Source organism: Saccostrea echinata, unplaced genomic scaffold, assembly GCF_033153115.1.
Source record: "Saccostrea echinata isolate AGI-Se365-2 ecotype Australia unplaced genomic scaffold, CSIRO_AGI_Sech_v1 ptg000010l, whole genome shotgun sequence".
Classification (NCBI taxonomy): Eukaryota; Metazoa; Mollusca; class Bivalvia; order Ostreida; family Ostreidae; genus Saccostrea; species Saccostrea echinata.
In genome coordinates, this window is record NW_026889759.1 from 10,069,039 (window position 1) to 10,083,174 (window position 14,136).

The 14,136-nt window shown below is 33.4% G+C and overlaps 2 protein-coding genes across 3 annotated transcripts in view; one reads left to right on the forward strand and one right to left on the reverse strand.

The window, feature by feature from the left end:
• LOC133184351 (dystrophin-like) lies at window positions 1-12,483 on the reverse strand. Of its 2 annotated transcripts, XM_061319396.1 has the most exons (17): window positions 12,465-12,483; window positions 11,528-11,550; window positions 7,772-7,832; window positions 6,917-6,978; window positions 6,202-6,276; window positions 5,887-6,094; window positions 4,295-4,380; window positions 4,099-4,178; window positions 3,857-3,931; window positions 3,550-3,661; window positions 3,368-3,422; window positions 3,154-3,265; window positions 2,802-2,932; window positions 2,403-2,570; window positions 2,012-2,129; window positions 774-1,026; window positions 1-416 (listed from the first exon to the last, which is right to left on the reverse strand). In XM_061319396.1, exons 1-17 carry the CDS (start codon window positions 12,467-12,469, stop codon window positions 301-303), a joined length of 1,740 nt encoding a protein of 579 aa, XP_061175380.1. In that variant the 5' UTR covers window positions 12,470-12,483; the 3' UTR covers window positions 1-300. The 2 variants fall into 2 exon arrangements, with proteins under 2 accessions (XP_061175380.1, XP_061175381.1); XM_061319397.1 differs by lacking the exon at window positions 12,465-12,483 and having other exon boundaries at window positions 774-1,020; window positions 11,528-11,596.
• Window positions 11,847-14,136, forward strand: part of LOC133184350 (kelch-like ECH-associated protein 1) — a 17,531-nt gene continuing 15,241 nt past the window's right edge. The window contains exon 1 of the mRNA XM_061319395.1: window positions 11,847-11,936. The gene's annotated coding sequence lies outside the window, so the exon portion shown is untranslated. The remainder of the gene's footprint in view (window positions 11,937-14,136) is intronic.

Consider the following 14,136-nt stretch of genomic DNA (forward strand, 5'->3'; position numbering starts at 1 on the left):
TTAAAAATTCAAAATGAGGAGTTGGCCCCCATACAAGCATTTATTGCACATACAAATGAGAAATTTCATAAAAACAACTGATAAAATACATGTATATCACCCCCATGTACGAATAAGTGCTAAATCACATATATCATCTATTCTACAACAAATATGGCAGGATTTCTGGCAACAGATTATCATTTTGGCACTTTTTATAGGCTGCCTTGTGCACATGAACCTTTCCAATGACCGCTTGGATTTTTCTGGATTTCAATAGTACATGTATTTGTGTGCTTGAGTACAAAACCAACTCCTCAGTTACTTGCTGTGGGGCATGATAGCTTCACTCACAAATTCAGTCATAGCATTGCCGATGGTGGAAGCTGCCTGAAGCATTTCATCTTGTTCCACACCACACTTTGATAGAGAGTACACTGTGAAATTAAACACACGAGATATTAAGAAGCAAGGAAACCCTATCTTCATTAATCATTCAAAAAGTGAGGAAATTACTGCAAACTTCAGAACCATAAACTTAAAAGTGCTATGATACAGTACATGAAGAATTAGTCTTTCTTTTGTTTAATATGAAGTTAGAATACTTCAAAGGGCTCTGGATCATGTTTTCCCAACTTGTAATTTCATGTTAAAAAAGCATGTTCGGAACCATACAAACTGTTCTCTTGTTTGCTCAGAATTAAAGAGCTTTGAAAAAATGTTAAATGTTTGGCCCTATTCCCATGAAGCATGCATTTGCAATAATCTTCTACCTCAATAAATCTTGCGTTTACCTGAATATGACATATTGCTTGGGAATACAAGCTGCATTTTGTTGACAAGATCATCCATAGCTTCCTCCTCATCCAGACACTCCCTGCTGTTGGTGAGAGAGGGGAGGGTGAAGTGGGAGGGACTGACCTCAAGGAAGTCCAGGCTATCATACTGAGGACCCCTGTTGTAGGGGGTGTCTGGGTCAGGGCTCTGTATATGGACTATTGGGCTCAGAGGCTGATTAGAATTTCCCACCTTGGATGACGACTGTTTCTGAAATAAACCAAAGTTTATGATTAGACTTTGGTTCTTCTGGTTTTGGCTTGAGGATTAGTGCATGTATGATTTTAAAATTGTGAATTGTCAGTGAAAAGTAAGAAGGGGTCCAAGGTCCATCACACACACCTAAATCATTTTACCTTTCTGACATAAATATTAGATAAATGAAACCTCTTCTACTTGTCAACAACTTATTAAAGTCTGATTTCAGCTATTTAAATAAAAATATTGAGACTTGAAATCAGGCTTACAAATTGTAACCTTGTTGTACTAGCTGAAGTTTTATACATTTTCTGTGCACCAAGTAAAAATTTGAACCCCCCCCCCCCAACTGTGGAACTACCTAGCCCCAGGAATCACATCTGAATAAACCTGAGTCTTCACTACTTGGGAATAATTAGATAACAATTTGACCAATTGTAAACCTTTTGTTCTAGAGATTTTTATAACCTGTTTTATGTTTATCTCAATGTCAAAATCTGACCCCATAATGTGGCCCCACAATAGGCCTTTGAATTTTTACTACATGGAGATGTTTGTACATGGACAGTATATGACTAATAATAGCTTTCTATCCTTAAGAAGAATATTTTCTAGCATGAAGATGACCATTTTGAAAAATTGTTTACAGACAGACAAAAGTTGAAAGATACATTATACACTGAGAAATTGTAGTATATGTTGTATAATGTTACATTCACTGAATGTCTGTGTCCAATAAACCATTCTTCTGTTCCAAAGAGAGGTATACAGTGTAGTAAAGTAAAAACATTTTTTATGTCTGTGGAGTTCATTTTGTATTGCAGAGTATGTCAGATACATGTATATCTGTGAAAGTTAACAAAATCTGAATTTAGACTTAACCCACACGAACGTTCAGACACAGTTCTTGAATATCTATGGCATCTGTGGTATTGATGAACAAATTTTGCAATATCCTTTTGCAATATTTCAAGATTACATAATGTGATAATTTCACCTTGTAATGGTGAGGAGTAGCTCCTGGTGACACACCAGTCATAGGTCTGGATCCACCACTCACATTACTCTCTGTATCAGAGGATTCCTTCATTGTCATTATCTTTTCTTGAAGTCTCCTGAAAAGTTTGAAGTTCATGTTTATTATGCTGATATTAAATCGATTACAGATATTTAAGCAACTTTAATGTAAATGAATTACATCAAAATGAACCACTGCTCAATCAACATTTTCTTTTCATCTCTTTTACTTCACCTCTTTTACTCTACACCATCATTTTTCGATTAAAAAAACTGAGAAATGATGGTTTTACTCTCTGTTGATATCAACTGCATAGAATAGGTTATTTTTCGGGTGGATTTTTGACCAATACCATAAAACATCAAATCACCTATTTTCCTCCTGTAATTGTTCAATGATTTTCTGTAAATGCTCTTGTTGATTGAGTGCCTCTTGGTTAGTATGCCCTCTTTGATGAGATTCAGTCTCTGCCAACTGCTGAGATTTCTGAGTCAGTGTGTTATGAATATCTGGGGCTGGTGGCTCTATTCTCATCCCACTGTAATCAGTTCATCTCATTATTTTTATGCTTTTTGGTGAAAGAACAATTCTGAGATAAGGAATCTTCTTCAGCAAGATTTAACATATTTCAATTTTCTCTTATCAATAATAATATAAATGCCATCTTGAGAGTCGGTTTATAGTATTAAGTGGTTTATAGTATTAAGTTGTTTATAGTATTAAGCAACAAAGCTTTCATAATCTTCAGAGAAAATAAAAAAGAACTTACGTTGTGTGAGAGAACAAATGACTCTCTGCAACAACAGGAAGATACTTTCTCTTTGACTTCTGTCTGTGTTTCTTACTTATATTGTTGCGTAAAGTCTTCAGAAAAGCTTTGGTGTCCACTTTTGCTGTTGTCTATCATGATAATTACAATGATTTACATACACATAATCAATATTATTTTTTAGGAAAATTTATGACTTTATAGGATGTAATCTAACTAATGCAATTTAAACTCCCACTATAAAGCGAGCATGAAAATTCTTAAATAAACAACAGGAATGTAACAGTAGATACATGTATTATTGTTTGGATAACAATTATAAACAGACAATATTCTTGAATAATAAACTTACAGACAAACAATACTCCTGTATTGGATGTTTTAGCTTGTGTTTCTTCTTGGTGCATCCCATGTAAAAACATTGCTGACACATGTCAAAGTTAAAACACTGAAGACAGCGATACCTAGAAAAAGTACACACAACATTAACTTTACTTACATAATAAGAAAAGTTAGTTCACTTTTGGTTTGCTTTATTATCAAACATTTCAGAGTCTTTTTCTTACCTGAATCCTACAATTGGGTAGGATTTACAGATGTTACACTTTGACTCATGTTTAACTGTAAAGAAATAAATAAAACTATTTCACTACATTTTCAAAACTTTTTTTTTTTATCAGTCTCATTGAAATATTTTTCTATCACACTCTCCACATTATCTCCCTTGATGTATGAGGTATTTGTTTACCTGTCTCAGATGCTGCCAGCCTATGAAAGGTAGGAAGCCACACAAGGATCTGGGGTTCTTTCAACAGCCAGGAATAGAACTGATCTTCGGAGATCCCCACACTACTGTCTGCCTATCAACAAATACGATTTACTCATTTACAAATGGATCTCCATTTAAGCACTGTGCTGGTTCAGTACATTTTATGTACTGCATGCACAACACATGCTAAAGGATATTCCTTTTGCACTGGAATCCTTGAATCTTTTTGGTGTGGAAGAATATTAAAAAATATACACACAAGTAGTAGTAACTTATATCAACTTACCATATTGATACAACTATTGACTGTTCCTGTGACATCCCCACTAAAAATTGCTCCTTCTTGCAATAGGTCTGGTAACTGTTTTGAAATACATTTTAATTAGTTTATTACCCAGTAAACTCAATAGTACACTTGTAGTTCACAATGAAAAATTTCTCCATTTTCAGCATTTATTACTGACAATCAAATTAACTTCTTACTCTCTAAAAGTTTTCTGAACAAAGTTGATTTTTACTGCACCCTACCTGACTAAGATCCTGCAGAAAAGTGGTCAGATTACTACAGCTGATGTAAGTACTAGGATCAGCCAACTCCTGGTACAGGGCTAGCTCAGAGAAAATAAAGGGAACAATATTCAAATGTTTGATATCCTAATCTTAACAGTATCTGTCCTCTCATTGAAATTTAAAGTAATATAGAACATAATAAGTATATTCTTACCTCGATATTTGTCTGCCAGGCGAGCTGTTGTTAACACAATGAGGACCTGCTTCACTGAACAAACCCTTATACAACCTGTTCTGTCCCTACATAAATGTTAAAAATATTCCATTCTATACACCTAAATTATTAGATAACACATTAATTAACACTGAGAGACAAATCACGGAACAGAAACTACTAAGTTTAAAAAAAAATCCACTGTTATCTATCACTAGAAATATGTCCATAGGACATGAATGCCCCGTCGAGGGTGTATATAGGGTCAAAGGAAAGGTCAAGGTCAAAAAATATTGATGCAGTTGAATAGCTTACATCAGTATGTATCAGCATATGAAGTTTGACACTAATTTAAGAAAAGTGAGGTCAAGGTCAAAGGAAAGGTCAAGGTCAAAAATTGTTGATGCAATTGAAAAGGTTACATCAGTATGTATTAGCATATGAAGTTTGATAAAAATATTATGAATGGTTTCTTTAAAACTGAGCTAAACACTAATTTAAGAAAAGTGAGGTCAAGGTCAAAGGAAAGGTCAAGGTCAAAAAATATTGATGCAGTTGAATAGCTCTCATCAGTATGTATCAGCATATGAAGTTTGACACTAATTTAAGAAAAGTGAGGTCAAGGTCAAAGGAAAGGTCAAGGTCAAAAAATTGTTGATACAATTGAAAAGGTTACATCAGTATGTATTAGCATATGAAGTTTGATAAAAATATTATGAATGGTTTCTTTAAAACTCAGCTAAACACTAATTTAAGAAAAGTGAGGTCAAGGTCAAAAGAAAGGTCAAGGTCAAAAAATATTGATGCAGTTGAATAGCTCTCATCAGTATGTATCAGCATATGAAGTTTGATAACACTTCCTTGAATGGTATCTTTAAAACTGAGCTAAAAACTTATTTAAGAAAAGTGAGGTCAAGGTCAAACGAAAGGTCAAGGTGAAAAATATTGATGCAGTTGAATAGCTCTCATCAGTATGTATCAGCATATGAAGTTTGTTAAAAATATCTTGAATGGTTTCATTAAAACTGAGCTAAACACTAATTAAAGAAAAGTGAGGTCAAGGTCAAAAGAAAGGTCAAGGTAAAAAAATGTTGATGCAGTTGAATAGCTTACATCAGTATGTATCAACATATGAAGTTTGATTAAACTATCTTGAATGGTATCTTTAAAACTGCGCTAAATACTAATTTAAGAAAAGTGAGGTCAAGGTCAAAAGAAAGGTCAAGTCAAAAAATGTTGATGCAGTTGAATAGCTTACATCAGTATGTATCAACATATGAAGTTTGATTACACTATCTTGAATGGTATCTTTAAAACTGAGCTAAACACTAATTTAAGAAAAGTGAGGTCAATGTCAAAGGAAAGGTCAAGGTCAAAAAATGTTGATGCAGTTGCATAGCTCTCATCAATATCTATCAGCATATGAAGTTTGATAAAAATATCTTGGATAGTTTCTTTGAAACTGAGCTTTGAACAGAGCTAAACGCAAAGTGTGACGGAAGGACAGACGGAAGGACGGAAGACGGACATGACAAACACTATATGCCCCGGCCATATTCATGGCGGGGCATAAAATGGTGTTGTATACTTACATGTCAAAAAGATTAAGGATGAGGTTCTGAAGCAGCTGGGCGTACACTTCAGCCTGTTGTATGGTGATGTTGGCCGCCTGGTCAGCGGTCTGATATACACTGGTCAATAGTTCCTGTAACTCCTCACAGCCAATCACCATGTCACAACTCTCACGGTAACCATGACAATCAAACATTTCCTTCATAGCTTCAAGTTTTACATGGTGCACTGCAATGTTCACAAAATGATATTTCATTAAATTTTTACTAATTTAGAATATGTTAAGCTAAATTGAATAGTCTGAATATTTGTATACATAAATTAAAACTAATTACATTTCAATTGTTTTTGTATGTGGCGTATCTTGAAGGCAGTTCTGTATGCTGCATATCTGATATCTCTGTATTCATCTGAAACAAGTCACATGAAAATTAAATTTAAAGCAATACACAATCTTCAAATACTAATGTATTTATGCAATGTTAAACTTGATGGTGGGGTTCTGGTCATTCTGTAATTGCAGAAATCGTTCCCTCCAGCTTTAATCACAAATCCAGTCAACACATGTACCCATGAGCAGAGGATATGACCTAATGGGAATAACACTGTCCCTCCACAGCAAATAAAAACTTGATTACCCAGCTGTAACCTTGACCATGTCATAAAAACTTGTATAATGATCGAAACATAATGTTTGTCACAAGCAATTTTTGAGTTAAGCATGAATTTCTCAATTCCTGCATCACAAAGTGTTTGGCTTAAACAAGTATTTTACAAATGATCTTTGGGGCTATGGCACATCCATTGAGCAACCTCTGGTGAAGTATCACCCTCCACAGATTTTTCTTTACAATATTACAGCCATTACAAGAATTCTATGACTCCAATCCCTGTGACCTTGATCTTGTACAGATTTCCTTTCTCAGGGATCAAGACACATCACAACCCCCTTCCCAAATATTGCTGGGTGAAATCAAGTTTTCAAGCTTGATTTTACTGTCTATACTGTTGTTTACAAGTACAAACAGATCAGAAATACATATAAAATACCTAATTCCTCTATCATCTTCTGATAGAATGGATGGTTCCATGATGTACGCTCCGTCTTGTGGCTGAAAGGAGAAAGAGATAGTTAAGTTTCAGCCATGGCAGCAAGTCCGAGAAAAAAAATAATTTTGTTCTCTGAGCTATTTTAATTTTCAATCCAATAAGAAAAGTTCATCTAAAAACAACAAAAGGATATCAGACATGTACATTTCCTATACCTACTTAAGTTATCTTTGGCAAAAGAAGTTGAAAACAAATCTTCCCACACAGTGTATCATTAGACTTCATTGATCTCAGATTCAACAATTTATCTGATTCCCTTTCCAGCATCAAAGAATATATTATTTATCATATAGGAAGAGCTAGCCTTTAGTAGAATTTGATTTTATCATTTGAACTTCTAATCCAAGCAATAGTATTTTTAAATCTCCTTAACTTTTATCAAGGATTGCCATGAATGAAACTACTGGTAGGTGGGAGAAACCAAAGGGATAGGTTTATGACGCCAGAGAAAGTGGGGACTTCCCATGAAATATGTATACATGTATAAATCTTCAATGGTGTTTACGCTCTGGAAATATGACATTGATTTTAAAATTATGTATGTAAATAATGAAGTCACCCCAGGGGTATCATTTTTAAAGAATTTATTATTTGAACTCCTAATTGTAGAAATGGCATTTTCAAATCTCCAAAACTTTCACAAAGGGTTGCCAACTTGCCATATGAAAACATATTCCACTAGTAGACAACAATTCTATAAATACAGATATGTACCGGTACTTCATTTTGCTTAGTATTTGTGCATTACAAAATGTGTCATCAGTGTTTCTATGTGATCTTTTCACTAAAACTTACCATATGTAATAGGGAACTCCGTTGTCTGTCTCTGTTCTTTCCCATCCATCCACTATCTTATCTGTAACAAAAGAAACAAACTATTTTATTTCATCTACTTTTTTTGTAACCATGCAGAGAAGAGCTACCAAGATATTCAGTACCTAACACATGCTACTGTGGTTTATTGACTAATTTAAAGGAAATGACACAAGATCCTATTGGAAACAATATAATGCCATATATACAATTCATATATTTTACACAAACAGAAGGAATGGACGAAATTCAGAATAGGAAAAAAGACAATCGTTCTTAGGAATAATTAAGTCCCTAAGTACTGCTAAATGTATCAGGTGAAGGAGATTTATGACCAATGCAATACAGCTTTATTTTTTATTAATTGGTTGGGAATTTTAAAGCAAAAATTTGGGGAAAATACATGCTTTTTAGCTTTAAAACTAGGGCCTTAAAAAGTCCTGCAGGCCCATCAGACTTTTTTGATTTTCAACTTTACCTGCCCCCAGCCAATTTTACTGACCCCGGACCTGTGGATTTGACTGATTTAAATGAACTTGAATTCACAAATTAGGTTGCTTCAATTTCAATTTCAGTTATATGACCCTGCTATATACTCCTTGGAAAAGAGCATTTAAAAAGATTTTTCCACACCCTAATCCCTGTGTCCATAATTAAAAATAAAGGTCAGCATTACTTAGGAATGTTTGCATATGATTAATAATATTATTCAGTGTGACCCTTTTACTTTTAAAATTGATTTGTTCATATGTATTCCCTTGTAATACAAAATCTGAACTTCAGTCAAATTTTAACAGCTTGGATAATTTGGATAATGCCATCAAATTTTTAAATTCTTAACTATCTTTCCTTGAAAGAGGGTGTGAATCTTAATTTGAACAAATCGGAATCCCTTTACCCATGGCTGCTTTGTGGCAAGTTTGGTTGAAATTAGTTCTGGAGAAGTTGAAAACATTTAAAAAGTTTACCTTCAATAGATTCACCAGGATTAATATTAAGTGCTGATTCAAGCAAGAAGTGATTTCGTGTGGTACATTGTGTGGATTTCATAGTTCATACCATGATTTCACATCTTTTCATGCATTACCAGTAAATAAACAAATATATGATATTTGTTATATAAATGTAGGCAATATACTTTATTTAGTTTATTATTATATAGTCTATTTAAAGTACTTATGTAATCTATACAAATGATTCATAAATCTACATATCAACTGGATTTGAAGCAGTATTCACTGGAGAGTCACTGTGTGTAAGCAGTGATTGTGTCCTCCCAAATGACACCTCAATGACTTTGTAAAAAATGGCTGTTACAAAAGGAATCAGCTGTGCATCTGAGGAGGAAAAATATAAGGGTAGCCATCATTGGATTACAAGTATTTCTAAATATTTCTTTGGGAAATGATGTTTTCAACACTATGAAATGGAAACATGCAGGTTTTCACTTGTAATCTGGACATATACAAAATCTTTCTGCCACAGAAGTTCTTGAAAAAAATGTCATTATGTAGCTTTCAGAGTCTTATTTATTCAATACTGGACTATATAATAAAACAATTATGGACTCTTTCGGTGGCTCACACTGTGAGCTCTTAAGCAACACCTGGGGGAAGAGAAAATTCAGACTAAGCACAATGATCCAAACAATTTTTTCCCAGAGTAACCTCTGGACCCACAATGCAACGCGAATGCATCTCACTGCTAAGTATGTAACAACAAAAGTTCACCAAATAATAAACTCACCTTGATTTAATTTATATTGCAGATAAATTAGTTGATTCAATGTTCTTTATTAAAATTTAGGGATAGGTATCGCCAAAAATTTCGTATTGCAATATATCACAATTTTTTTCCCCCCAAAAAATATCACAATAAATATCACAATATTTTTACACCTAATTTTTATTTGATTTTAAATGAAGAACAAGGTACAGTTTCAATACAAATTTTGCCCTGTGTTTTTCTTAAAAATGAAAGTGATGTAAAAAAATTAAATCGCATGCTTTCTGAATTATTGAAATTCCATGCAGAAAGATCATACAAAACTTTTTTCTCACATGACCTTCTAAGTGCTAATTGTGACGTCATAAACTTGTGCATTTTCCCGTATTTTCTTAAAAAGTTGCAGAAGACACCAATTTTCCATGGAATTTTCTTTCAGATAATATTGTCCACAGGCATCGCCCACAAAGATTTTGAGATATGTGATTTTTCAAAGAATTGTACGCAACATATCCGAAAATTGATGTGGGCGACGGCCGTGGACACTATTTTCTTAAGGAAAATTACCCTTGAAATGGGTCATTTTGAGGCTTTTTCTGTTCAAAGTAGAGAAATGCATCAAATTAATGACGTCATATTTCCAGAATGGTACTCGATCATGCCACATTCTTTCCTGATTTATTACAGTCATTTTCTCAACTAATATTTTAGCCAGTTTCATAATGTTTTGAAAACACTAAATTTTTAGGGCACAATAAGGCTAAAACCATACCTTCTTCTTTCTGTGTTGTTTTTTTTTTCCTAACAAATACAGTGTGAAAACAGAACTTCAATTTTTACACCTAATTTTTACTATGATTTTAAATGAATTTCTGTGTTTTTTTCCTAACAAATATAGTGAGAAAACATAACTTCATTTTCATTTTTATTTATATACTAATAAAGCATGTTTATAGGTTAGGATGCTGTTGTTTTACTAATTCTAGAGTTGGAACAAAATAATTAATTATTTCTGGAACTAATAGTTACATACTGAATACCGGTGTTTTAGTCTCCATATCACAATACATATCGCGTAATAAAAAAATCATGATAAACTGATATACCGATAAAATCGCACACCCTATTAAAATTTGCAGTTTTCAGACTTTGTTTTGGTAATGGAACTAATATACAAGTAATAACATCACAGTCTAGATGTTCCAAATGTCTCATGCGGTTTGAAGAGGAGGATCAAACTTGAAACTGAATAGGTATCTGCGCTCGCTCTAACGGCACTGTCAACATCTTATGGTTTGTTATTCACCAGAAAATTACAATATCAATATTTTTCTGGTGAATATCAAACCATATTGACCACCAAGAGACTCCATAATTGCATACTGTAACATTTTTCAAAACCATCCATTAAACCTGAATATCAACAACTATTTACAGGTACTAACATCATGCTGCACTGCAGAATAACATAACTGACCCCGCTATGGTGTAAACATTGTCGCAGTCAGAACAGTGTAGAGAGAAGGGTTTAATCAAGATCCGAGTTCACTGTTACCTGTACTGTGTACATATCATCATCTCCATACACACATAAATTCAGAAATTGACTATGAACACGATGAACATTATGGATATTGTGGACTGCATTCATTTGCAATTCTGAAGTTGTCATTGTTCATTTAGGCATTTAATTAATGCCTTTCTTTAAGCTTTTAAAATTCCATAAGCATAATATAATACTATTAGCAATCTTTGCCTAATAAAATCCCACAAGAATGTATTTTATTTTTAAATTTCATCAGGGACCTTAGTTAGAATAATCTAACTGTGTCTCGGGACAGGCCCTCACCACCGGGTCCGTAGGACATTTATCATTTTAACGATAGAACATTCTATCATGTCAGGGACCTAGACCTATATAGGCTCTCATTTCGTTATCAATTTCTTTGAAAATTTCGATAAGGTTGAACGCAAAAAAGATAATTTTGATACAATCATGCATATCATTTGTACCGTAAGCATTGGTGTCCTCAATTTCCATCTTACTCAGTAAGACAGTTTCTGCTTGCAATTAAATAAAACTGGTCGCCTGCGAAGAGAGCACCAGTTCAGTAGTAGGTCGTTCGTTTAAAATAGACACCTTTTCCAAAACTATTTTTTTCCCTTAATTAATCTTTAATCATAAAGTGCAATCTTTCAGTGTATTTAAGCATTAATTTCTGAATACATCGCCCCATTTGTTAACAATTTTGACAGCAGCATAACAATGTTTTCTGGATAACGAAAATGATATGAACAAGTTAACTTTAAAGGACTTCCGGTCTAAGAAATTGGGACAAAATGAAAGATTGTTATGTTGTAAGAATATTTAGATTGAATTTTAGCCGTAATAGCTTAACTCCAGGCTTAAGGAGATGAACATGTGAGTATCTCTCTTAAGATCTTGTAATATTGACAGTTAATGGACGTATAATGGGCTTAAAACTTCTTATTTAACCAATGATATATAATCCTCTGACTTGACAAATGAGGCTCAATGTATGTTGCTTGAATATTAGCTATAATATATATGTTTGCTTAGCTATTCAGGGCAATTTGATTGAATTATTTAAAATCAGTTTTCTGCATATATACCATTTACATGAATTTTACGTTGCAAACAGTTAGGCACTTAAATTTATCCCACGAAATATCATTAAGTATTACACAATATAGTCCAATCCACACTTTGCAAAAGTTGTGTCCCTTTGTGGGGTCAACCAAATGGGAAAAAGGGAAAAGAAATGACATTTCTCCTTTTGATGTGCTCTGGTAAATCCACTGCAGGGGTAGAAACTCCCTAAAATTACAACTCGCAAATAATTGCGAGTACCAAAAAAATGAACTCGCAATTTCAAAGGACAACTCGCAATTTTAAAATGAAAGCTTTTTAAAAATAAACAGCTGTCTATCCATCTTTTAAAAAAAATCGTAATTTTTGACATTATAATCGGACATGGAGCATGCTAGTTCATTTAAAACAGTAACTAAAGAGAGAAAGACTAAAATAGGGTTGAAACAGATTTTTTTTTCCCAGGTGAAGTTTACAAAGAATAAGTCAACTCGCAAATTTTTTGCGAGTTACAAAATTTTTAACTGGCAATTTGGATTTTCTAACTCGCATTTTGCGAGTTGTATATAGTGAATTTCGAACCCTGCACTGTGTTTAAATATTTTTCATTCAACGTATGGGTAGCCCCATCCTGGGGCAGTCAATATACAAGATGCAAAGATTTTTTTCCAGCCAAATGACAAAGTTGCAAAACAGAAAACTACAATGGCCACTGTGATAGCTGCCAAGGGACATAACTTTTGAAAAGTGTGAATTAACTATCCAAATCAAAGAAGTTTCGTACATCAACTGATTGGTGCTTTGAAACACCTTGAAACTTTGAAGAAAAACCTTTGTTCAAGGCCAACAATAATATGTATGATGGTGAAAATATTGGGGCAAGTACAGCTCAGTTTAATTTTAATAATAATGAATTTAACATCTCTCAAATGTCATTTTGCATGCTTCTAATGATGTTACAGCCTATAGCCTGCATTTACTGCATATCGTAAGTTTATCTTTTTAAAAACAATATTTATGATTAATAGAAATATTCTCAAACTTTGGATCGATTTTTCGAACTTATCGAAATTTATATAAAAAAATATGACGTCACATGCAAAGTCATGTTTAGAGAGGAAGCAAATGATAGTTTTGTGGCAAAGAAATTGCATTTAATCATTGTTTATAATTTTTTTTCAAGTAAGTTGTTGCTATGCTTAAGCCACCGTGTTGCTATGAACCACAAAGAAATATTGGGAGTTCAGAATGTTTTCACATGGACTCATAAAAATTTCTTTGAACTATGTGTAGATTCCAATTCAAATTTCCTCTGTTCTTACTTTTTAGTCTATAGAGCTTGCTATGCTATGGGCGCCTCTCTGTTCTTGTTAGTACTTATTACATGTGTTACTGACTGTCTACCTAAATATATTAGATTGATCAATCTCCAAGATAGCAAGGTAGAGCTGAGCCTGAGCCATATGTGAGATTAATCAAATGGATATATTTCTGTAGACAGTCAGTATCAAACAGAATAAGTGGTTTATTTTCTCAAGGATCATAGTTGAAAGGTAAATAAAGAAACAAGATTATGAGTAAAATATATAGTTAAATAATGGATAACATGCTTTTGGTGGGAGAATACGTATAATACAAGTACCAGTATCGGAAGTGAGCAACCAAAAAAGGTTTTTACAATTCTTGGATCTGTAGCTCTCTGGTTTGTATGTCTGAATTTTCTCAACCAGACAGCTACATTTCTGCAGCTAACATCACACATGATGGGGTACATGTTTGAGGGCATAATTTAGGATAGTAAAAAAAGTTTTGGACAGATCTAGCAGATTTTTGGGAACTAGTCCAACTAGTGAAGTTGTAGAAAAAGGTAGTAGTTTACTCTGGTTGGTGTCTTGTATGGCAGTTTATTGAAACAAGGATCAAAAAGTGCATCAAAAAAAAAATCCTTATTGGAATAATTTAAATGACCTGTCAGTCTTAAAATGTTGCATTATGTGAATGCATGTATTTT

What these genes read in the sequence shown, in the direction of transcription:
- LOC133184351 (XM_061319396.1), bottom strand. An exon ending in GCTGGCAGCATCTGAGACAG is followed by an intron (nt 3,423 to 3,549) that starts GTAAACAAATAC and finishes ATTTCTTTACAG; the next exon opens with TTAAACATGAGTCAAAGTGT. An exon ending in TACCCAATTGTAGGATTCAG is followed by an intron (nt 3,266 to 3,367) that starts GTAAGAAAAAGA and finishes TACTTTTTCTAG; the next exon opens with GTATCGCTGTCTTCAGTGTT.